The sequence below is a fragment of the Eurosta solidaginis genome, chromosome 5 (genome assembly GCF_040869045.1).
Source record: "Eurosta solidaginis isolate ZX-2024a chromosome 5, ASM4086904v1, whole genome shotgun sequence".
Classification (NCBI taxonomy): Eukaryota; Metazoa; Arthropoda; class Insecta; order Diptera; family Tephritidae; genus Eurosta; species Eurosta solidaginis.
In genome coordinates this window covers 47,951,592-47,977,496 of record NC_090323.1, presented here as the reverse complement: position 1 = coordinate 47,977,496, position 25,905 = coordinate 47,951,592, and the positions used below count along the sequence as shown (strand labels likewise).

The 25,905-nt window shown below is 38.1% G+C and overlaps 1 protein-coding gene across 12 annotated transcripts in view; it reads left to right on the top strand.

The window, feature by feature from the left end:
• Positions 1–25,905, top strand: part of MYPT-75D (Myosin phosphatase targeting subunit 75D) — a 531,155-nt gene that overhangs the window by 486,766 nt on the left and 18,484 nt on the right. For 9 of the 12 annotated variants that reach the window (XM_067787391.1, XM_067787389.1, XM_067787390.1 and 6 more), the window contains 6 exons: positions 11,429–12,276; positions 14,959–15,619; positions 15,687–15,812; positions 23,297–23,372; positions 23,444–23,564; positions 23,647–24,383. In XM_067787391.1, coding sequence (XP_067643492.1) covers positions 12,137–12,276; positions 14,959–15,619; positions 15,687–15,812; positions 23,297–23,372; positions 23,444–23,564; positions 23,647–24,383 — 1,861 coding nt within the window. In that variant the 5' untranslated portion in view covers positions 11,429–12,136. The remainder of the gene's footprint in view (positions 1–11,428; positions 12,277–14,958; positions 15,620–15,686; positions 15,813–23,296; positions 23,373–23,443; positions 23,565–23,646; positions 24,384–25,905) is intronic. The other 3 variants (XM_067787392.1, XM_067787387.1, XM_067787385.1) reach the window with 1 other exon arrangement.

The following is a 25,905-nucleotide window of genomic DNA, read 5'->3' as shown; positions in this document are numbered from 1 at the left end:
GCTATGCTGAAATAAAATTAAAAGCCAAAATTAGTTATTGATTCAACACAATTTTTAAAAGCTTGATCTCCCCTTTTTTTAGAGCTCTGGTTATATAATAGCTTTTTGAATTTTGCCAGTCCATTGCTGAGAAAAAAGAAAAAGAAAATTCTAAGTTTGAAAAAAAATTCAACATAATTTTTTAAGAAGACTTCATCTTCCCATTTTGGAAACCAAAAACAAATTAAACAATTAATTTAGAAAATGTTAGTTCTGTTTGCGCCTAATTGCCATCTCTATATGTAATCATATCAAACGTCAATTAGTGGCATTGGCAGCACTGACTGTCAGCTGTCAATGGCTACTTCCGATTATTCTTATAGTAATTAAACAAAGAAAAACTAGTGCAAGTGTTTTTTATAATCGGCTATAATCCTCGCGTAAGTAAACCTTACAACCCGCAACCCGCATTTTAACGCTAACATTTTGGTCCATCGACCCGGATCGCGCAATATTTCCGCAAAATACAGTCCACATCGCTTTAATTTTATAAGTTTCATAAAAACCCGCAAATAAAAAATGTCTTCTTTGAAAGTTCGCGATTCTGCTTTAAATGCATTAAAGCGGCATTTGCAATCGAGCAAAGCCGATTCGCAAGTTGCAATACTTGCGCAATTGTTTAAATGGTGAAGCATTGGAATTAGTTAGTAGTTTTGCTGTAAGCGACAGCAACTACAGTGAAGCTTGGGATATGCTGACAGCACGCTATAAAATTATGCGTATCATAGTGGACAGCCATATAAAAGCATTATCATCGATCGAAAAGGCATCGAAAGACTCCGCAAAAGCAATTAAACACGTTTTAAATTTAACTTTGCAGCACGTTGGTGCGCTACGTGCCCTCAAACGCCCGGTTGAATTTTGGGACGACTGGCTTGTCCATTTGACTGTTTCGAAATTAGCCTATGAAACGCGAAAACAGTGGGAATTATCGCTTGTAGCCGACGATGTGCCATCGTTTACATCGCTTCGAGATTTTTTGGAAACGCGAGCCCGCTCTTTGGAGATGGTGCCCGCTGCCGCAAACGCACGTACAACTGCAAAGAACGCTTTGCATACAACATGCAACCAATTAGTACCAAAAAATCATCCATCATCAAAAACCGCTAAAACCACATCGTGTACATACTGCAAAGGTGAGCATCGAATATACACTTGCGAAAAATTTAACCAACTCGACGCGATAGCAAAGCTATCCACAATCAAATCAGAGGGTGCATGTCTAAACTGCCTTAGTAAAGGACATGTCTTCGCTAACTGCCGCGGCTCGTCATCGTGCCGCATATGCCAACGCCGCCACCACACGCTTCTTCATGCTGGTCTCAATACAAACGAGGCAGCTCCTGCTATGCAAAATGCCGTCCAAAACAACGTAGCGTCGCACTACGCCGATGCTGAACGCGTAGTATTACTAGCTACTGCTGACATTTTATTGCAAGATAACTCCGGCCGCTGGCAGCCAGCCAGGGCACTGTTCGACAACGGTTCACATGCTTCGTTCATCACGGAGCCCTGCGTTCAACGACTTCGTTTACCACGAAATACGTCATCAGCTTGCGTCACGGGTATTGGATCCGTACAAGGAGGTCGCACAAAGGGTGAGGTCAAGTTATCCATAGCGCCAAAGTCACTAAACTCTAAATTTCACGTGAGTTCGCTTATTTTATCTAAAATTACTAACGACCTACCAACAAACGCCTTGTCCGAATCACGGTGGCCGCATGTCAGTGGCTTACCGCTTGCTGACCCTAACTATTTCAAACCTGGTCCGATAGATGTCTTGATTGGCATGGACGAAATGGATAAGTTTTTACTCGACGGCCTAAAAAAGGGTGAAAATGGCACTCCGATGGCACAGAACACCGTGTTTGGGTGGGTGCTATTTGGGAACGCGACTCCCTCACAAATAAAACCCCGGGTAATCTCAACGCATTATTGTAGTACGCAACTAACTGACCTCCTCGCTAAGTTTTGGGAGCTGGAAGAGCTACTACCTAGAAAGTTTTACACGCCCGAAGAGTTATATTGTGAGAAGTTATTCCACGATACGACACAGCGCGCACCTGAAGGCCGATTTATTGTACGTTTACCGCTAAAACCCGAGGTGTTGATTGGTGAGTCGCGTAACGCAGCCGTTCGGGCATTGTTGAGAATGGAAAGCAGGTTCGCCACCAACAAAGACCTTCACGAAGAGTACTGCAAATTTATGAAGGAGCTTCTTGACTTGACCCATATGGAGTTAGCTACTCCAACAACGCAAACCGCATACTATATGCCACATCACGGCGTGGTAAAAGAAACAAGTTCCACTACTAAGCTTAGACGTCGTCAGGGCACTCGTTAAACGACGCGCGAATGGTTGGTCCTCAGCTCCAACAAGATCTCTTCCCGATTTTAGTCCGCTTCCGCACCCATCGCTATGGTATAATTGCGGACATCGAGAAAATGTATCGACAGGTCTACGTCGATAAACGGGACGTCGACTATCAACGCATTGTATGGCGTGAGCATTCATCGCAGCCAATACGCGACTATCGTCTATTAAGGGTTACCTATGGGGTAGCATCCGCTTCTCATCTCGCTGTCAAATCGTTCATCGCGCGGCACAACAAGCTGGCGCGTTATATCAAAATATCGCAAATATCGTTACGCCAGATTTTTACATGGATGACTTGCTCTCCGGCTCCGACTCTTTCCAAGAACGTACAGCGCTTCAACGTAACATCTCACACGTCTTATCTCATTGTGGATTCGAGCGCCGGAAGTGGGCAACAAATTGCAAGCCATTGAGACAACAGATGCCGCATGCGTCTACACAGGTGTCCCATCTCTTGGCTGATGGAAGCGATATCCGAACTCTAGGATGTATTTGGCACACGGATACCGACTCTCTTGCGATAGCCTTCAATATAGAGCCACTCCAGTGCGAATTAACAAAGCGCATTTTCCTCTCCGATACCAGCAAGATTTGCGACCCTCTCTACCTCATATCTCCATGCACCATTCGCTCAAAAATTTGGTTGCAAAGAATTTGGCGTTGTAATGTCGATTGGGATGAGTTAGTTCCGCCCCAGATAGCTACAGATTGGTTAACGCATAGAAAAGAGCTGGCCATGCTTTCATCGCTGAAGCTAAATCGCTGGCTTGGTACTAGTCCAAACGCCGACACAGAGTTACATGTTTTCACTGACGCATCAGAGGCTGCCTATGCAGCCGCTATCTACTGCCGCACTCAGTCATCGGACGACGAGATAAACGTCGTGCTCATTGCTGCGAAAACCAAAGTAGCTCCGCTAAAAACAACTTCGTTACCTCGTCTGGAACTCTGCGCAGCTCATCTAGGCGCTAAACTCGTCCGCCTAATTCAACAAAGTTTTGGTTACAAACTTGAAAAGCTGTACGCGTGGTCAGACTCAACGATAACGTTGGCATGGCTGCAATCAAATCCAAATCGTTGGGCAACGTTCATTGCAAATCGTGTAGCCAATGTACAAGAAGTCTTGCCGTCATCGCATTGGAGACACGTCATCTCAGAGCATAACCCTGCAGATTGCGCTTCTCGGGGGCTCACACCTGCACAGCTCCTCGATCACCGCTTATGGTGGCAGGGCCCACACTGGTTATCCGAAACCGATCGTTTTTGGACGCAACACATAACGAAACATACTACGAATTTGGAACTGAAATCAATCAAAGCTAGTTCTCATGTAACGCAAACGCACGAAGATTGGGATTTACTAACGAAATTTCACTCTTACAACAAACTCAAACGAGTGACCGCACATATACTTCGCTTCATAAACAACGCTCGCATATCTGCTAAGAAGTCGAGTGGACACGAACGGCTGTCCGGACCGTTCACATGCTCTGAAATCCGCAAAGCCGAATTATCTTTGGTAAGGTATTCCCAAGCTAACGTTTTCCAACAAGAAATTTCTAATTGCAGGTCAGGGAAGCCAATACCGATACGTAGTGGCCTCGTTCGTCATCAGCCGTTTTTAGACGACGCAGGAATTTTACGAGTAAGAGGTCGAATTAAGAACGCATCGTGCACGAACGACATAAAACATCCGATTATTTTGCCTAAAAATTCACCGCTCGCTAAAGCAATAGCCGCTGAAACTCACATCGGTATATTGCACGCTGGCCCGCAAATGATGCAAGCTGCTATACAACGTAAATTTTGGATCCCTGGTATTCGCAATTTAGTTCGGGGTACATACCGCCATTGCGTACGATGCAAACGCTTGAACCGCAAACCGCTACAGCAGCAGATGTCCGATCTACCACCTAGTAGCGTTACGAGTACGCGATGCTTCCTTCAAAGTACGTTCGATTTTGCCGGCCCATATAACGTAAAATTTACTCATGGTAGAGGCGCGAAATCAACAAAGGCGTACATTTGCTCATTTATATGTATGAGCAGAGGCACCATGCACCTAGAATTGGCCGGAGACCTCATGTCTGCAAGCTTTATCTCCGCATTCAAACGTTTCACCAACCGAAGAGGACATTGTCAGCATATGTTCTCCGACAATGGCACGAACTTTGTCGGTGCTGAAAGGGAGCTACGTGCCGCGTTTGAAAGGTGCGTTAACGACGACAAGTTGGCATCTTACTTCGCCAACACCCAAGTCACCTGGCATTTTAACCCTCCAAGCGCTCCACACATGGGCGGCTATTGGGAGGCTGGAATTAAGCGCATAAAGCATCATTTAAAACGCGTACTAGACTCCGCGTTACTATCTTACGAAGAGTTTTCAACAGTCCTAACCGAGGTGGAAGCATGTGTCAATTCTCGACCACTCTGCTGGATACCTTCTGACATACAAGACTTCGAAGTGCTAACACCTGGGCACTTTATCCACGGCGAACCAATAAAGGGGTTACCGGAGCTTGACACAGAACCTTTCAAGGGCAACCTTCATCAGCGGTGGCAAGCAATCACAGCAATAAGGCAGCACTTCTGGAAGCGATGGCGAGACGAATATCTCGCGAATCTTCAGCGACGATCGAAATGGGTTCGTCCAACGCAAAACCTACAACGAGATGGTGTCGTGGTTATACACGACAACAACGCTCCGCCCACTAAATGGAAACTTGGTCGAGTTCTCGACAGCTATACCGGCTCAGATGATCGCGTACGAATTGTCAACCTATGAACATCCGAAGGAGAGCTGCTAAGACCTATTGCGAAGCTATCATTATTACCAACAAAAACAGACACTTTTTCACTTTGAATTTTATTGATGTAAACTTTAAATACTTTGTACCTTTTTCTAATTTTGAACGGTCGTTCAAGGCGGCCGGCATGTTTGCGCCTAATTGGCATCTCTATATGTAATCATATCAAACGTCAATTAGTGGCATTGGCAGCACTGACTGTCAGCTGTCAATGGCTACTTCCGATTATTCTTATAGTAATTAAACAAAGAAAAACTAGTGCAAGTGTTTTTATAATCGGCTATAATCCTCGCGTAAGTAAACCATACAACCCGCAACCCGCATTTTAACGCTAACAAGTTCCAAAGTAGAATATACATAATTTTACAAACAAATTAGAACTTTTTTAAATAACTATTATGTGCATATATTTTTTTTGTTAATTCATATAATATTTTATTAAAAATATGTTAATACTAATTATACAAGGTTCGAATCGAGCTCAAGGCCAGAACAATAATTTTTTTCTAATGATAGTTATTGTTATTTTTTTAATTTTTCTAAAAAAAGAAATAAATAATAAAAGCAATGCAGGTTAATTATGTACAAAATCAAAAAGGAAACGGAAAGCCTTAAGTAGTAAAAGGAAATGGTTAAATATATCTACAAACTACCATTTACAACGGCAATCTTAACTATATATAACCTATGCAAATTTATAAAATAAATTATGTAATAACAGAATTAAAATAAATCTAGGGCCTACAGGTATAGAATAATACTTAAGGGCTAAATTTTCTTTGTTTATAATATGTACGTCCTCATCTATAAGTTCAGGTACTAAAATACCTAATCCAGATGAGGACTCAAGGGGCTCTATAAAGGCGTTTCCAACTTTTGTTAAAGCTTGAACTACCAAACTATTTCGTTTTGTTGGTTGACAATTTTTATAGAACTCAATGTACTACTTAAGAAAAAACTGTCCTTATCATTCTTAAAATTTATTATAAATTTATCATTTTTTAAAATTTTACTACAATCCGCAAAATTTCGTCTTTCTTCTATCCTTAAAAACAATTGCTGCAGTATCTTAGACGGATTGTGAATAAGTTTTTTAATGTATTGCATATAATTCTCAAATTTATATGCTGAAAAAGAATCTAACGGACCAAATTGTTTTACGCAATCGCTTAAATGCAAAAGGTCGTGGACATTGAAACTAATTAAATTCGCGCCAAAATAATTACTAAATAATTTAACAAACTCCTTTAACATTTCATTCGCAACATTAGATTCTACTTTACAAGACTTCTCACAGGAGAGAAGTCGAATAGCGCAATGCAACAAAAGAAAGTGATAATAAAGGTTATCCGGTATGCAGACTTTTAAAACGAAAATGCCAGAATACAATAAAAACTGCCGGTATTCTGTCGATTTCCAGTTGCTTAATTGGTCTAGATCACGGCTACGTCTAGAAAATTTAGAGGGAACGTAATTATTCAGAAACATCAATTTTTCGTTCATTCTCGTTACGTTCCCTCTTTTAGTAAGCAACTTGAGTAGTTTTTTAGTTACTCCTAAGTCCACTAAATGCATGGGTTATGATTATGGAATGACAAATCTAGCCTAGTTTTAAATGTATCATCTGTTCTTAGCTCGCCCACTTCTTGGGATAGGCACACCCGATCTAAGTGTTGCCCCATTTGCAAACATTTCGGGCAGCTATTTTTTGCTGTATGACCATTTACCCCAGTTATAAATGCCCGAGCTGGTGAATCGCAAGTAAATAGCCTAACACTAAATTCCTTTAACAATTGTCTAGATCCCACTTTCACCCCATTCTGAGCTAAAGTGCCTATCTCTTCACAAAATTCTTTTAAAAAATCATTTACATCTGGGGGCTTACTCATCCCTGAATAACAAGCCATAATACCCTGTTAGAACTTTTGAAAACTTTAAGCCCGTCTATCCCCACATCTATTGAAATTCGTTCTAAACTTTCGAGAAAATCAAATTCTTTAAAGTAAAAATTATATTCAAACCCAAAATACAAAAACTCGCCCTCTGAAAAAGATCTAATACTTACTAGTTCCCTGCTTTTACCCAGAACTGTTCTAGCGTCTACTGGCAATCCCTTAAGTCCTGCTCCATCCAAAGAGTGCAAAAGATCAGAAAGACTACTCTGTGATGTTTTATTTCTAAATGCCCAACCTTTCAACGCTAAACGTACCCTTCCCGTCATGTCCGTGGGTCCTAACTCGTCTACACTCTCGTCTAGTTCACTATCTTCAAATAAATACCTCTCATATTCACTATCGCTATCATATTCACTATCGCTGTCATGACAGGAAGGAAGTTCCCCACCAGCGCACGGTGCATCATTGGCAGATGAATTATGATACACCACCCCTCTACTTGTTGATGGTAAATCATCACTATCTAAAGAAGTCACTCCCCCACTAATTGATGGTACTTCATTTCTATCTAAAGAAATTGCCCCCCTGCTAGTTGATGGTAAATTATCGATATCTTGTCCAGATGATTCATTTAATTTCCTAAATTTTTCTTTTAATCCCTCAAAATATGCCTTTCCCTGCTCATTAAATTTGAGAATGTTCTCTTATTCATCGTTATAATTAATAATAATAATAATAATAATAATACTTATAGTAGTGATAGTAATAGTAGTGATAGTAATAGTAGTGATATTAATAATAATAATAAAAATTAAATGAATTTTTGTCGGTGTTATCCTGTTTTGTTTTTGTGCTGTTGTGGTGTTCTGCAGTGTGTTCCTCAAAGGCACTGGAAACAAAAAGTTAAATTGTTTTTGCAATTTTTTAGTAAATGGGGATTTCAGTGGTTAAATATATATATATATATATATATATATATAAAGTGTTTTTATAAGCTGCTTCGGAGTTGTAATCATGTTAAAATCCGTTAACAAGTTTTAAAAATGTTTCAATTTTAAAAAACGATGGTTTGAACTTTTAACGTGAAATTACCCCTAAAGCTTTTGCTATTTGCACCACAAAAAAAAAAAAAAAATACCGTTGGAATCACTGGTAAATTCTCTTGAAATCCCAATTTTGCTCTTTTCTTTATGACAAATTCAGTTTTTCATTTTTAAAAAGATTAAGTAATAAAGCATTTTTAATTAGTATTTTACGATCACTAAATGTCTTTTAATTACCTACAGATATATCTCTTAATAATATATATTTTACTAGCCTTTACCCGAGGTTCCGTCCTATTCCCGTTAGCCTGCTTATCAGGTTATCTGTTTAAACAAAATTTGTCTGTATAATGTATTTTATTTTTGTAATATAGTAAAAAAGTAACTAAATGAGCTGATAACCTGATAGGGTCCCCAAATGATCGAAAGCCACGAAATTACCCCGACGGGATTACAAATAAGGTGAAGCTAATTATAAAAGCATGTTAATAAGGCCGCAGGTGCGAATGAAGATTTACAAACAAACATACAGATAAAGCTAATAAAAGCGTGTCATTAAAAACAATTAAAAGAGGGTGGATGGCGAGAGGAGACGGAGGGTGCCACTGCTCACTTTGTAAGCCCTCGACTTATTTCATCCATTGAGTTTGTAATATTGGTATACGTAAAGTTGTAATGTGTAAAAACAACAAGCTTCCATTTGATACCCATATTGTACAAACACATCCCCCAAATACATGATCTCTCAAGACCCTAGCCAGAACGGGATAAAAAGTATCCTATAACCGTCTCCTGGTTCTAGGCTACCTCTCCACCAACGTTCTTTTATATATAGATTAAGATGACACCATACAATCTTGCTTGAACTTTGTCAGGGGCCTTGCACTGGACCCGTTTTGACATACACTATTATGTATATATGTACAGGCGCATGCATATATACATTTTATGATAACACCACAAAATCTTCCTGTACGTTGTCAGGGGCCTTGCACTGGACCCGTTTTGACATACACTATTATGTATATATGTACAGGCGCATGCATATATATATTTTATGATAACACCATAAAATCTTCCTGTACTCTGTCAGGGGCCTTGCATTGGACCCGTTTTGACATACACTATTATGTACAGGCGCATGCATATATGACAACATAAAATCTTCCAGAACTTTGTCAGGGACTTAGCACTGAACTGGTTTTGATGTACACTATTATGGATATATGTACAAGCGTATGCACATATATATTTTATGACAACATCATAAAATCTTCCTGAAATTTGTCAGAGACATAACATATATAATATATAGATGCATCACCGCAGTTGTATCTCTATATTATGTTGGACACCATAATATACATATTTAAGATAATAATACACATTTTTTTGAGTACTTACGTATGGCGGCGATGAAAATGATGAAAACCGCAGTTTTTATGCTATATGGTCGTCTGCAGGTTTCGTTCCACTTTGAAGCACTCTTTTCACTTTTTCGTATGATTTTTTTCGCAACTAAGCCGCAAATAATTAATAATTTTAGCGAAATTGCCAAAATCACGCTTGAATTTTTTTTAATTTTCCAACGTCAATGGCACTTCAAATAATTTTTCTTTATTTCCCTTGTTTTGGGATATTCATAAGCAAGACACTCATGTTGTTTCATTCGCACTCATTCTATTTATGGGACATTTTTTTCACCCTCAAAAATATCCCAAAAACTTGAATTTTTTGACACCAAAATGTTTGAAGGTGTTGGAATTTCAGGGGAAAGTGGTTAAAAGTTGGTAGTCATGGTTGGCAGAGTATAAACGTAGTTATAGCAAAGAGTATATATTTGTTAAGAGGCGTCACTCGATACTTTTGTTGTTGCCAAAGCAAATTACTCGATGCTTTCTCAAGGTAGTCGTTGGTTTTTTTTTGACAGATGTATTTATAAAAACGCCTTCTATACATTTTCGTGGGGTATTTGTGTTTATTTTATTGATTGTATTAAATGATTTTATTAATTCTCTTTCCAAAAATCGTAATTATGCAAAGTCAGTTCACCGCATAAATATATAGGATGCAGTTAAAGAAAACTAAACAAAACTTCCTTGAGAATCACATTCGACATGACAGGGTTGCTTTGGCAACAACAAAAGTATCGAGTGACGCCTTTTAACAAATATATACTCTTTGGTTGTAGCTGGTAATTTTATAGCTGATAACTAACTAGTAAATTCTAGAATAGAAAAGCCTAGAAATATGCAACGAGAAAACCAGACAGTATAAAAGGCAGCAACAGTAGAGGCACGACACTCAGTTTGATTTAAGACGCTATCTGGCGAGCAATAGAAGTGCTTTAATAAAGGCCATTTTGCATTATTGAATAGTGGAGTTATTTATTCAACAGTTTAGTGATTCGAATGTTAGCAGAAGGTTGCAAGTAAGAGGAATTGCAGTAAATTCGTAAAAATACCATATATACAACCGATCTCTATGATTTCTTCAGACAACAGTATATGTTACATACGCAAGTATTCGGTGAAATTTGAAGCCTCTAGCTGTTAAAATGGGGCAGTAATTACGAAAAGCTTCTTATCTAAACAATCGGTTGTAGGGGATACATACCATATATACGACCGATCTCAACCATTTTTTCAGACAACAATATGTGCAATATACGAAAGCATACGGTGAAGTTTGTAGCTTCAATCTGATCAACTCAAGAAGATATGACTAAAATTCTTTTCCGAAAAATCGGTTATATGGGGTATATATGCTATCGTGGTCCGATCCGGCCGGTTCCGACAATGTCAAATCAGACACCTAAATATACCCACTCACCAAATTTAACAAGATATCTCAAAAATTGAGGGAATAGTTTGCATACAAACAGACAGATGGACAGACGGACATGGCTAAATCAACTCAGCTCTTCATCCTGATCATTTCGGTATACTTTTTGGTGGGTCTATCTATTTTCCTTTAAGGACTTACAGTTTTGAGATTCGTGACGAACTTCACGAATACTTGGTATTCACGCCTTTTAGTTTTGACCAAGTATTTTCTTGGTGATTTGGTTTTAGCAAACATCAAATCGATATAAAGATCGTGCGTACCGTTGAGGTTGGAGAATCCGGTTGTATGAATAACTTCAGAAAGAGATATTCTGAAGGTTACCTTAGCTTGTTTAAATTTTAGTGTTTTTTAAATTTTATATAAATATTTTAGTATTACGTAATTCAATTAATCAAACCCTGTTTTTCTCTCTCATTGCAGATCACATTAAAAATCTAACACAACTCCAGGACCACAAAAACAAAACGAGAAAATTAAATAATAAGACTGAAAATAATAGAATAAAATCACATTGAAACACAACAAAAAGAGTTATTTGATCAATACGGGCATTCAAAACTAATAGCGATCACAAGTGAACATGAGAAATTATAGAGGCAATTTAAAATTCAACCGGACAATGTTACACATGCGCACAGCTAGCATATATGAGCAAGCCGGTGATCGATTGGCTGTGGGCAGCAACGGTGCTGCTCCTAAATAAGCAGTCAAACAAGCTAAACTTGCTGCTGTCAATCTTATAAGAAAAAAATGTTTAAAAAAATTGCTGTTGAAAAAGTTACTAATTAAGCACAATTTGTAAGCATTGCTATACTTGCTAGCAATCCGCTAAAATTAGAGAAAATAAAGAAACAAAGTCTCTACAATATAAAAGGCAGCTGAATGTGCTGAAAGCGAAATTAAGATGAAGTAATCTGCATTTCAACTTTTCTGTTTTTTTTTTTTGTTTAAATAACTTCTGAACACACAATTCCGCTCAAACACCAAAAAATACGAGAAAAAAATGTACATATCAACAAAGCGTACACCAAACGTTAAATAAGACAAATAATAACCACACATACATACATGCATACGTACATACAAAGATAAAAGCATTCAACGGTAACTCCCAATTAGTCAGTAAACATGGTCAAGGGCATTTTAGTTAATCGCAAAGCGGATGATGCGCACAAAGCGCAACTGAAAATGGAGCATGCCGACCTCGTCGCAGAGATGCAAACAGTGGAGAATTTACCAACACACGAACGACTGCAATTAGCGCGACTGTAAGTGTATATGTTTTTAACAATATAAATCCCACCCCTATACATGTTCTACCTACCTATTATCGCTTGAGGCCCTTACACTCCTCCAGGGGTGCCGCCAAGAACTGAAAATGGCGTAGGGATGTAGATAGCTAAGTAAGAGTTTTAAATTATTTTTTGTATTTGTAACCAACGTGTTATCAATTTATTATCAAAGTATTAACGGTTTGTTATCGATGACTTATCGGTTTGTTATAGCTGTGTTATCGACGAAGTATAGAGAAATTATCGATTTGCTATATAAGTGTTATAAGTGTGCTATAGATAACAAAGGTTATCAATGAGTTGCTGATTTTTTTTTATTTATCGATTTGTTATCGAAAATTTATTGATTACTTATCGAACTTGTATCGACATTTTACTAAAAAATAAACGTGAAGTTATCGAAAAGTTATCTGTTTATTATCAAAATTAAAAGGAAAGTTATACATTTTGATCGAAAAGTTGTTGATTTGTTATCAAAAAATTATCGATTGACTATAAAAAAGTAGTCGATTTCATATCGAACAGTTTTTTTTATCAGTGCTACCAATTTGTTTTTGGTGTGTCATCGATTTCACAATAAAATCGATGACACATTTGTAACCTGGTAATAACAAGCCGATAAGAAACCAAAAAAAGCGCATGACTTGGCGATAACAAGCCGATAACTCGTCGATAATAACTACCTGACAATAATAAAACATTAACTTAACTGTATCGGTTGTATAGATAAGAAGCCGAGTGGCCGTCTACGCAAGGCAATTACAAATTTCTAAGCCCTTTGGTTCATGTGACGCCGTTGGTGAGAGCTAAGGACCTATTTTCTTACTTAATGTTAGATTTGCTTAATCGGTGGACAGCTCTGTATGACACTTTGGCTAAATATTTTTTAGCGAATCGGTAAACGCTGCAACGATAACGTTACGGGCAAGACAGGCATCTTCCTTGAATACTTCCTTCAGAGAATTGTATATGTCCTGAAAGAGATAATCTCGCCTCGCCCCAGCAATAACTAAACATCTGAGCATACAGTGACTAGAGACTTCTACCACGTCGTCCTCCAGTATATTAAAACACACGGCATATACTTCCATTAAACTGTACCCTGTTAACTTTTTAACTAATATGTATTGACGAACTTTGGAGCCACGTTCTGTTCGCAAGTGCCTTCTCGGGACAAGAGATTATGAGCTCGCACCCACATAATTTCTATCAAAAAACAGTTCGATGTCACTACAAGTAAAGTCAAATAATGTCTGAGTACCTGATTAAATATTAAATTATCTCATAGGTAAAGCGGCGTTTAGCATCCCATCTACTGCACCCTTAATAGCGGTGACGTCCACTTGGAAAACGCTGCAGTGATCAGGTAGCGAAAATTTGAGTCACACTTTCGAATTCATTAGAAGCTTTGGGTCAAATGCTTAGCCAGAGCGACTTCGTAACCTTAAAAAGTAGGAGCATCAGGCCAGTTTTTTCTGAATTTAAGATACAATACGCACTGTTGAGCTAATAGGGAAGAACCATAAGTCTTCCGGAGAACTTTTCTATCATGAAGTCTAATTAATCGGCTTTTCGGGGGTAAGTCCCTGACCCTTGAGATAGCTGGGCTCATTACAGAAACAAAGAACGCCTCGGCTTAAAGACTCACTGAAGTTGAAACCAGGTTCAGTAGAAAGCATTCGTCCGTTTTCGATCATGCAACTTGTTATATGAATATATTTTCCCAATTCTGGGATATGCACTGGCCGAAGCCGCCAAGTAAAAACCATCAGGAGTACACTGCTCTTTCATTAACTTCAGACCTTTTGGGGGGAAGAACCTTACTGGAAGCTCGTTTTATGGAAGAAGTTGGAACCAAAATGAACTCATTGCTCTTTTGTTAGGAAGTCAGTACTATTAAAAATTTAGAGCCCGAATTATACGAGACACCCTTATGCCCCGTATTATATACCTCATCAAAAGACGAACTGAGGAATTTTTTCTTGCCAGATAACCAATTCTGTAATGCTTGTCGTTGTTGTTTTGACAAAGTTGTTGTACCACCGCTGTAAAAGCCCTTATCTATGGACACAACTATCCATGTGACAGTTCCATGAATTCATAGAATAGTATCCTCTGGAAAATCAGACTGCTATCAGAAATGAGAAACCTTAGGCGTTGCTAATAGATCCCCCGCAACAATATGATAATTGATAATCTATCTTTCTTCAATTTTATGAACATATGTAAGATTTGCATGAACTTACCTCTTGATATAGGATAATTTTACATGAAATCGCGAGCCACTCATAGCAAAGACTCCTAGGTCATCTCACATCACAAATCATAGTAGTACTGAGATCGTTGGCTACTACAATTCAGAGTAGAGGTTAAGTCGTTTTCGCTATACACCATGGCTGTTTCGCCATTTAGTATCCTCTTTTCCGCAGGAGGCAACTATATTTAAAACCTTTTCTAGGTTGATACAAGCTCCCTGCACTTGAACCTTTTTCCTTTTAGTTTGAGGAAGAAGAAGAAAATAGTTGCTTTAAAAATGTTGCAAGCTTTTTTAGTCTAGCGTGATGTCCCTTCCTGCACACGCCCATGTAGCATTTTCTTGCTTTTACTATTTATGTATGCATGCAACCAATATTTTCTTATTTTTTGTATTCATTTCAGCCGCCGCACACAACAGCTAAAGGTCGCACGCCAAAAGGAGAAAGAATGGCTGAAATTACAACGGGCCAAAGGTAATTCGACCTCAGCATACAACAACAGCAGCAGCCATACCACACACCATTTTCGTCCCAACGCAGGCAGCGCCAGTCCACACATATCCTTTGAAAGTAGCGTCGTGCTGCTTGAGGCGGCCAGTCGCAATGATATGCACGAGGTGGCCGAGTTATTGGAGCGTGGCATTACACCGGATGCTGCAAATGAGGATGGTTTAACGGCATTACATCAATGTTGCATTGATAATAATGTTGAAATGTTGCGTCTCCTATTGGAGTATGGTGCGAATGTAGATTCGCAGGATAGCGATAAATGGACGCCATTACATGCAGCGGCCACCTGCGGTCATTTAGAATTGGTGCGTATACTTATTGATCATGGTGCAAATTTGTTGGCGGTAAATACGGATGGTAATATGCCGTATGATCTGTGTGATGATGAGAATACATTAGACTATATAGAGGCTGAGATGTCGAAGCGTGGTGTTACGCAAGAGCTAATCGATGAGACGCGCTCCTCAACGGAACGTCAAATGCTAAAGGATTTGACGGAGGTGGCGCGTATAGGCGGCGATTTAGAGGAACCCGATTATCAGGGTGCAACGCCGGTAAGCTAAACGATTGTAAAGTGCTCCAGTAGAGATAAGTTTAATTACATTTGGTTATTTCTTAAAGCTTCACATAGCTGCAGCAAATGGTTATGTGCGTGTGGTGGAATTTCTACTTGAGATGCATGTCAATGTGGATGCGGTGGACAAGGATATGTGGTCACCAGTGCATGCGGCGGCATGCTGGGGGCATGTAAGTTGTATTTGTTAAATAAAATCGATTAAGGTCCAGTTTTTCGATGCGAAGCTATAGTAAAACTTGAGCACAGTTGACCTTTGTTTATATTAAGTTCCACTGCTCATCTCAGTTTAAGCGCTCAAAGCGACACGTTGATCCTTTAATTAACTGAAACTCGCGCTGAAAACTCGGACCTAATAAGTTAAGTAAATACATGTATTAATAAAATATCTTAAGTCTAGGTTATTTTGAAGCCTGCCTTAAAAAAGCCTGTTTAGAAACAAACCCCTGAAGCCTACGAATCTGTTCCTGAGATATATGAAACTATAATCAAGGCATTTAACATCTATCTAAGAAAAATTCTTGAAATTAATTCTCGTTGTCTGCACTAGTGCATCTCAAATTTTTGGCCGCGATATAAGAGCCAGCTGTCTTTGGTGAGGTCTGCGTAGCCCAATAAGCACCATACAAGTCGATGCCTCGATCGGAAGACTTCGTAAGATAAAAGAGAAATCTCAAAACGCTATCTGCATATTGTTCGATCGGTGTTCTATTTTAATCCCTTTTTTATCCCATGTCAAATTCATTGATGAGCTAGCTATGTATTCTACCCACGTTTGCTGGAGGCTCAAAAGATGCTTAGTTCAGCAGTCCGCCTGATGGGCTTAATCTTTTTTTAAAGGTTTACGTGGAGAGGAGCGATTAAGTTCAGTGTTTTATCAGCCAGTATTTAGATATAAGGCAGAAAGGGAGCCGGCAATTCTGAGCCCACATCTATTAAAAAATCGTTCACTTTTTTTCTAAAATAAGCGTTCCAAACTTCATAGCCGACGTCATAATCCATACTTAAACTAAGTCAAATGCCATATATTTCATTAATTGGCGCTTAACTGCCTAAGCAATTATGGCCATTTCGCAACAAGTCACGCCAGCTATCCATCGTTCTCGATAACTCACGCCAATTTAGAGCACCAAAAGAGGTCAAGTCTTCCTCCACCTGTGCCTCCCAACTCCTAACATTGCTTCCAAATTACGATGTTGAGTGACAAATTGTCTTGGTCGGAGTGTCTTAGTCCATTCGCATAACATGACCTAGCCAGCGAAGCTGTTGGGCTTTTATTTGCTGCGCTATCTTCATGTCTGCATAAAGCTCATACCTCCTTCTATCGGTATCATGGAACTGTAGAACTTTTCTCTCGAACACTCAAAGTGCCTACTCATCTTCTCTCGGCATCGTCCATGATTCCGAGCCGTGCAACAGGTCAATTCAATTGCCTACTCAGTCCAAACTAGCTCTTGTTGGCAAGGGTTATTCTTCGTTTGATTTCTAAGCTGACATTGTTTTCGCTGTAAATACTGGTTTACAGATTGATGAAGTTCATTTCAGTCTCGAATTTATATCCGTAAACAGTGACTCTTTCTTGAATCGCCATTCAAGTACTTCGCTTATTACTTTTGCAGGGAACTTAAAGTCTGACATAGCAGCATATAAGCAACTTCTTTTCGCGCTAGCAAAGGTTGATTTGAAGTCGACAAAAATATGGTGAGTGTCGATTCTTTTATCGGGAGCTTTCTCCAGGGTGCGTAGCATTGTGAAGTTCTGGTCAATAGTTCATTTACCAGGTTTGAAGCCGCACAGTATGCCAGATAAATCCTTATACACTATATTAAGCAGGCTGATTCCACTGTATTTGGCGCGGCCTGCGGGATCGCCTTGATGGGGCAGAACACACTTAAATTCCAATCTGGAGGCATGCGTTTATGCGACCATATTTGGCTTAGGAGTAGATGTATGATCCTTACCAACTCTTCGACTCCGTGGTACAAATCCTTTAGATACATTCAGTCTATGTGCTATGTGATGTCTTTATTTGCCGACCAATCGAACTTAGCCTAACTTTTAACTTTTATAAAACAAGTAAGGTAGTCTAAGTTGGGGTGAAACCGAACATTACATACCCAGCTGTACACTGAGCCAAAAAGTGCATTGTAAAAACATGAACCTGATATATTAATTCAATAACTTTCAACTTAGGGGAAAAATAATATTGAAATACATTAATTTAACGATTTTCAACTTTGATTTGATTGTATTTATTAATTATTTCGAAAATAATATTGAAAACCCTTTATTTTAATGCTGCACCATATTATTTTAAGAATTTTTTGATATTGATTCTAACGCTAAATTGAAACATTTTTAAATCTATATTTCACAACATTAAATCAATATTGAGACAACATGGATCAATGGCGTTAAAATTGCAAAGCATTGAATCAATAAGTAAAATTTTTAAATCAATATGGCAACATTTTAAATCAATCAGCTGAATCGTTCTTTGTTGCAAATTATAACGCGTGCTTTTAAAAAATGTCTATTAAATTAAATTTAAAAGACGGTGTTTTATTCACCAAAAATGGTGAAATTGTGACAATAATGCAAGATCAAGGTGCAATTGTTGAAGAAATTGCACTAGAAAATGTGACTTTCAGTGAAAGTGACCAAAATACTGTGTTCATCGATGAAGCCAATGACGAGAAAGAAGATAGAAAAAAGCTGATCGAATGGCTGCAAGATCATGCATTATCAAAGGTTTTGGTGTACTTTCAAAACAAGTTTATCTATTATTATTAATATTAAAAAATTCTAATTTTAAATTTGTATATATAAGTGTAGATGCGTAGGTAACTCTCGAAACCCTTCAGGATTTAGACAAGGATGACATAAAGGAGGCTATTCCACCGAGTGGCCACCGGGCAAAGTTTCGCAGCAAGCTCATTGCATGGAGAAAGAAAGAGGTAAGAAGTGCTTTGCCGCCTATCTCAAGCATTTTGAAATTATTTTTTCTTTGAAATTATTTTTAGTTTGGTATTGAATATGAAGAAGATTCCTTAAGTTCGGACTTTAGAAAATGGATGAAACAAAGCAGTCTTAATAGTCCATCTCCAGCGCCATCCCTTCTTCTAGAAGTATGCAATGTCCATGGCTGTCTTAATAAAGTAATTAAAGCGCAACTTTTAGGTAAACATTTTAGTTTTTTTGTCTATTATATTTAGGATTTATCAAGTCTTTTGGATGAAATGGAATCGAACCTATCATAAGCTTTCAATCAGAAGAATTTGTTGATATTACCAAACAACGCTATTTCTCTAAAATGACTCAAACATACGATATCGACCTGAAAATAATACAATATTGTTATGAACGTCTTTATAGTGGAATGAAATCAAAAAAAAAATATTATTTGTCCACCAACTTACATAGCAGCGCATTTAAGTTATATAAAATAATAATGTTTTTGTATCAAAATAGCATAGCTTATATTTTATGTCAAGAAGTTTTCATAAATAAATTTGGTTCACATTTCCAATCGTATGAAATTGGATCTTTAAAGGAAAGTTTAGAAATAAAAACATTTTCAGAGTTAAATACTTCGCCTCTACATCTATATCCGCTATGCAATGGTAAAACATATTGTCACGGATATTAGCATCACTAAGCTATACCATGACTAAGGCGATGCTAAGGCCATGCCAAGCAGTATTTACGTCAATAACCAATCATGTATACACATATATAAGGCAGCCGAAAGAGATGTCACACACAGATGCATTTACTTATACGCCTATGTGTACTCGAGAGACTGTAAACTACAAACATTCACATCAATAATTCAATCATTATGTATCTACATAAACGAATAAATAATTGCGTCTACACATATGTACGTATACGAGCAGCGGAGCGGCAATGCACAAACACATGCATATATCTTATCTGAGTTGTCACAAGAGAGAGCAATAATTTGTGCACGTAGTTGTGGCTGGCGATTTTGTAGCCGAAACTAACTAGTAACTTCTGAAAATAGAAGAGCCTAGATGTATGCAGCGTAAACTATAAAAGTGGCGCAAGCGAGTAAGAAGTAATTCAGTTTGAGTTGAGCTATCAATCAGTTTGATTAAGCACGCGATCTGGTGGCCAATAGTAGAGTTTCATTTGAGTTATCAGTCAGTTTGGTTATTAAGCCAGCGAGTAGCAAAGTATAAGTGTTATTGTGAAGTACTTTAATAAAGGCCATTTTCCATTATTCAATATTGGAGTTATTTATTCAACAGTTTAGTGATTCGAACTTAGCAGAGGATTGCAAATAAGAGGATTTGCAAGTAAATTCGTTACAATTGGTGTCAGAAGAGGAGTTGTTGAATAAATTCCAGAGGACAACAAGGTAACATGGCAAAGTTCAGTGAATTGAAGATCCAGCAACTAAAGAAGGAGTTGGAGAGCCGTGCATTGAATACAAGCGGCGTTAAACACGAACTTCAGGCACGGCTAAGAGAGGCAATGGAAGCAGAAGGAATTGACGTGGAAGAGTATGTCTTTCATCTTGATGGTGATGAGACAACAAAATTGGAGGAGAAAAACGGAACATCGCAGACGGTTACCAGCACAGACTTGAACATGATATTGACTGCAATATCTGCACAAACATCGACAGTAGCATCAATGTCGTCGCAAATGTCAGAGATGTCGTCAGAAATAACATCCAAGATGGAAACACAATTGGAAGAACAGAAAACACACATGGAGTCACAAATTGCAGAACAATTAAAACAACAAGAGTCACGCATAACGTTACAGCTCGAAGCTCAAGAAGAGCGTATCTCAACAAAGTTGGAGGCACAGGAAACAAAATTATCATCGCAGCTGGAGGCTGTTAGTGAACGACAAGATAAAGTGGAGGCCGAGATGGATGCTTTGAAAGATCGTATACAGGAGTTGCAACTAAATCGCCCAGCAGTTTCAGCGAGTAATCCAAAGGTAAAAACACCATCCTTTGACGGTTCTGTTCCTTTCCAGGTCTTCAAGCTACAGTGTGAGGAAACCGCAGCAGTGAACAACTGGAATGCGGAAGATAAAGTTGCTGCACTGTTCGTGGCATTGAAGGGGCCAGCAGCGGAAATCCTACAGACGATTCCTGAAGAGAGCGGAACAATTATGAAGCATTGATGGCTGCTCTAGAGAGACGATACGGAACTGAGCACAGGAGACAGATATACCAAATGGAGTTGCTGAACCGCTTCCAGAGGCCTGGTGAAACATTGCAAGAGTTTGCGTCGGATAGAAGATCAGTGATACCATCTACCGCATACAAACCACTGGGAAACCACGGATTAGAAGAGTGGTAAATTTGGAGATGCTAGCGGCAGTTAGATCGGGAGATTTGTCTGATCGGGACGATCAGACTTAGGTGGAGGGCAGTGTCACGGATATTAGCATCACTAAGCTGTACCATCACTAAGGCGATGCTAAGGCCATGCCAAGCAGTATTTACGTCAATAACCAATCATGTATACACATATATAAGGCAGCCGAAAGAGATGTCACACACAGATGCATTTACTTATACGCCTATGTGTACTCGAGAGACTGTAAACTACAAACATTCACATCAATAATTCAATCATTATGTATCTACATAAACGAATAAATAATTGCGTCTACACATATGTACGTATACGAGCAGCGGAGCGGCAATGCACAAACACATGCATATATCTTATCTGAGTTGTCACAAGAGAGAGCAATAATTTGTGCACGTAGTTGTGGCTGGCGATTTTGTAGCCAAAACTAACTAGTAACTTCTGGAAATAGAAGAGCCTAGATGTATGCAGCGTAAACTATAAAAGTGGCGCAAGCGAGTAAGAAGTAATTCAGTTTCAGTTGAGCTATCAATCAGTTTGATTAAGCACGCGATCTGGCGGCCAATAGTAGAGTTTCATTTGAGTTATCAGTCAGTTTGGTTATTAAGCCAGCGAGTAGCAAAGTATAAGTGTTATTGTGAAGCACTTTAATAAAGGCCATTTTCCATTATTCAATATTGGAGTTATTTATTCAACAGTTTAGTGATTCGAACTTAGCAGAGGATTGCAAATAAGAGGAGTTGCAAGTAAATTCGTTACAATATGTCAGACAAAAATATATAGCATAGTTGTTACGTTGTATTTTCATGAAATCTTTTGAATTTTTGTTCTCTCTTGAAAATTATATTGTGTTTATATTTCACAAGAGTTTGGTAAGTGAAGCTCTTTAAATCGAAGAATACGAATAAAAAATGGTATATGAATTGTACTGAAGGTTTCTTAAAGTCAGTAAAACCTTAAAGGGGGTAGTAAGGGAGGAGGAGAGGTCTACAATTTCGTAATTTAATATTAATAGCGTGCGTTTTTAATTTAATAACGTTTTCATTTAATATTAATAATTGGCATTCTGAATTTAATATTACTTCTGTTTTGCATCAACAATGCTCACTATTAATTTAATAATTCTTTCATATTGATTCAATAATACGACAACTCAATTCCATAAGAATCAAATATTAAATCAATGCCGAAAAATATTAAATATGTTGAATATTGCGCAATATTAAAATAAAGTTGTTCTATATTGAAATAAGAATTTTCGACATTACTAGACTTTCGTTAATGTGTCTTATTGAATCAATATCGTTTTTATTTTATTTTATGTTGTTTTTTCTCTGAGTGTACTTTTTAAATGCTGTTGTTGTTTGTTTTGTGTGCTTAATAGTGTTACAAGGCTGCGCAATAATACCTATACATATGGTTCTATTCTGAACTAATTTTTCTTCGAGTTATGGGTCCCGAAACATAGAAAATTGCTTAGTCACAAAAGGGGCGGTGCCACGCCCACTTTTTTAAAATTTAAAGTTTTTCTTATTTATTGTTATAAATCCACTTGGAAAATAAAATACTATTGATATAAAGCTTTTTTTGCAAAGATATAGCTTATTTTATTCGTCCACGGCCTTTTAAAAATGTTTTATGTAAAAGTGGGCGTGATCCCTAACCGATTTCGTTAATTTTTCTTCAAAGCATTCCTTATAATAAAGGCAACCTCTCTGCCGCATTTTCTTACGATATGTTTAACGATTTTTGATTTATGATTAATAATATTTGTAAAATTGATTTTATTAAAAGTGGGCGGTGCCACGCCCATTAAAAAAATTTCAAATTTTTATCAAGAGTCCCTACACGTCAAATTTCAACATTCTAGGTGTATTATTTACTAAGTAATCAGGTTTTTTGTGTTTTCCAAAATGTTATATATATAAGTAGTGGGCGTGGTTATCATCCGATTTCGCTCATTTTACCAATTTATTCTGGGTCCAGATAAGACCGTGTACCAAATTTGGTAAAGATATCTCAATATTTACTCAAGTTATCGTGTTAACGGACATGGCTCAATCAAATTTTTTTCGATACTGATGATTTTGATATATGGAAGTCTATATCTATCTCGATTCCTTTATACCTGTACAACTAACCGTTATCCAATCAAAGTTATAATACCCTGTGTACAAGTACAGCTGGGTATAAAAATTGATTTATATTTTTGTAGCCAAAATTTGTTTTTATAAAACTTATAAGAATAATACAGCGGTTAGAAGTATATAATTGAAATAACTGCATCTTTTTAATAGTTAGAGGTATTGGAAATGCTGGCGCAATGCGGAGCCGATTTAAATGCTAAAAATAAGGACGACGAAACGCCTTCAGGTATGTAACATTGAAAAAAGTCTACCAACCAAAAAAACAAAAATTTAATTTTTTTACAACACTCAACACAGACATTTGCGAAGATCCTGAGATACGCGAGCGTATTGAACAATTAAAAACGGAACAAGAGAGTAAACGTCTGGCAGAGGCGCAACGACGACGCGTGCGACGCTCACAAAGCAACAATACACGGTGATTACCAATTAAATAGATAATATCCTCAATTAGTTGATGCTTGAAACATAATTAAATAAAATTTTCTTGTATTTTTTAGCGCGCAATCTGTACGACGCACTTCGCTGCGCGACAAAACGCTAACAACCAAAAAAGATGCCGTCGAAGAGGCGCGTTTACGTTTGCAGGCACAAGAAGTATTTACAGCACCCGACAGCGCAACACATGCAAATGCAAATAATCTAAGCAGCAGCAACAACACCAACACTACCAATCAACAACATTCCAAGTTGGCGTTAATGGATGGCAGCAGTATTGGCAATGCTAATGATACAGCCACATCAACGTCTAACGCCTCCACACACGATTACAATTGGCTAACGAAAACGCCTTCGACGGCGGCCAGCAACAACAACAATAATAATAATTTAATATTAAGTACGAAAAATAACAACGATAAAAAAATCACAGCATATAGTAGCGCTAGTCTTGCCACAGCATCTGCGACAACAACAACAACGACAACAAATGGTAGTAGTCATCCTTATATGTCTCATTCATATTCAGCTGTCGATGGTTTGGATATTTATAATTCACGCAGACCACCAGAGGGTAGAGAAAATGATGAATTACAATTGAATGCCTACAAAGCGGATGGGGGTGGTGGTGGTGGTGAACATCATCATCGTTCTACATCGGCGACAGCAATGATTGTTAGCGATCGTAATATGGCAGCGGCGGCCACATCAACAGCCGGCCCAGATGCGGTGCATATACAATCCTCCAGCAAAGAGGCGGCAAATGGCAAGATTAATGTGCAAGTGACGGTGCTAGTGGGTGAGTAAATAGATAAAAAGTAATTGTCGGTATGGATTGAGCAAAGAGGAGAGATAAGTGAGAAGCTTAAGCCATGTTGAACGCAAAAAAAAATAATAAATTATACACTTAATACATATTTTGCTTGAGGGTAGTAAATGTTAAAAGTATGATTAATGTAATGCCTTTAGTTGATTTTATTTATGCTTCCATCGTCACGCCTTTATTCAAGCGCCTTAAAATATGATTCCCTTTTGCTCATTTATATTGCTTACAAAATACTTAATGTCTTAAGTTTGAGGAACAGTTTTTCATAAAGGTTTTTAGTGTTAGCAAAACTATGAGGCTAGATAGTATACAAGAAGACTTGTACTGTCTGATTAAGGCATGCTAGCCCTAGCACCTTATTATCAGAAGAAAGAATGATCAGTATAATGTTGCTTTGTTTGTTAGTACCGAAAATATTGTAACGAATTTACTGCAAATCCTCTTATTTGCAACCTTCTGCTCAGTTCGAATCACTAAACTGTTGAATAAATAACTCCAATATTTAATAATGCAAAATGGCCTTTATTAAAGTACTTCACAATAAATAACTCTACTATTGCCCGACAGATAGCGTGCTTAATCGAAACTGAATTATTGTGCCTCTACTGTTGTTGCCTTTTATACTCTCTGATTTCCTCGATCGCATCTTCTAGGCGCTTCCATTTCCAGAATCTACTAGTAGTAGATTCTCAGCTGCGGGTACGTACATATGTGTAGACATAATGATTGATTCGTTTATGTAGATACAAGCGACTGTCTGCTTTATTGTTGTTGTGACTTCATTTACTTAGCATCAGACTAGGGATGTGAGTATCACTTAGTGTCACTCATATTTGTCACACTGCCCTCCACCTAAGTCTGATCGTCCCGATCAGACAAATCTCTCAATCTAAACGCTGCCAGCCTTTCCAAATGAACCACTTTCATTTTGGTTCGTGGTTTGCCAATGGTTTGTATGCGGTACACTACATCGTTGATCCGTTTTACAACTTTGTATGGGCCTTCCCAGTTACACTGCAATTTCGGGGACAAACCTTTTTTTCGTTGTCGGTTGTATAACAGCACCAAATCTCCTTCCTGAAACCCTTCCGAATTAATTGCTTTATCGTACTTCGCTTTCATCTTGTCACTCATAATCTTTGATCGTTGCCTTACAAGATCGTGTATCTCTCTCAGCTCTTCTTCCAAGATACTAGTGGATTTCTTGACATTTCTCTCCGCATCGGCATCTATCCCAAACTTCAAATCAGCTGGCAGTCGCAGGTCATTGCCAAAAATTACCTTTGCGGGAGTTTGACCCGTTGTCTCATGCACTGCCGATCGGTAAGCCATCAAGAATAATGATATATGTGTATCCCACTCCTTATGGTACTTGTCTACTACTTTCCTTAAATGCTCCTCCAATGTTCTATTGAATCGTTCCACCATACCATCGGACTGAGGATGCAGTGCAGTTGTCCGTGTTTTGCGAATTCCCAATGATTTACACATTTCC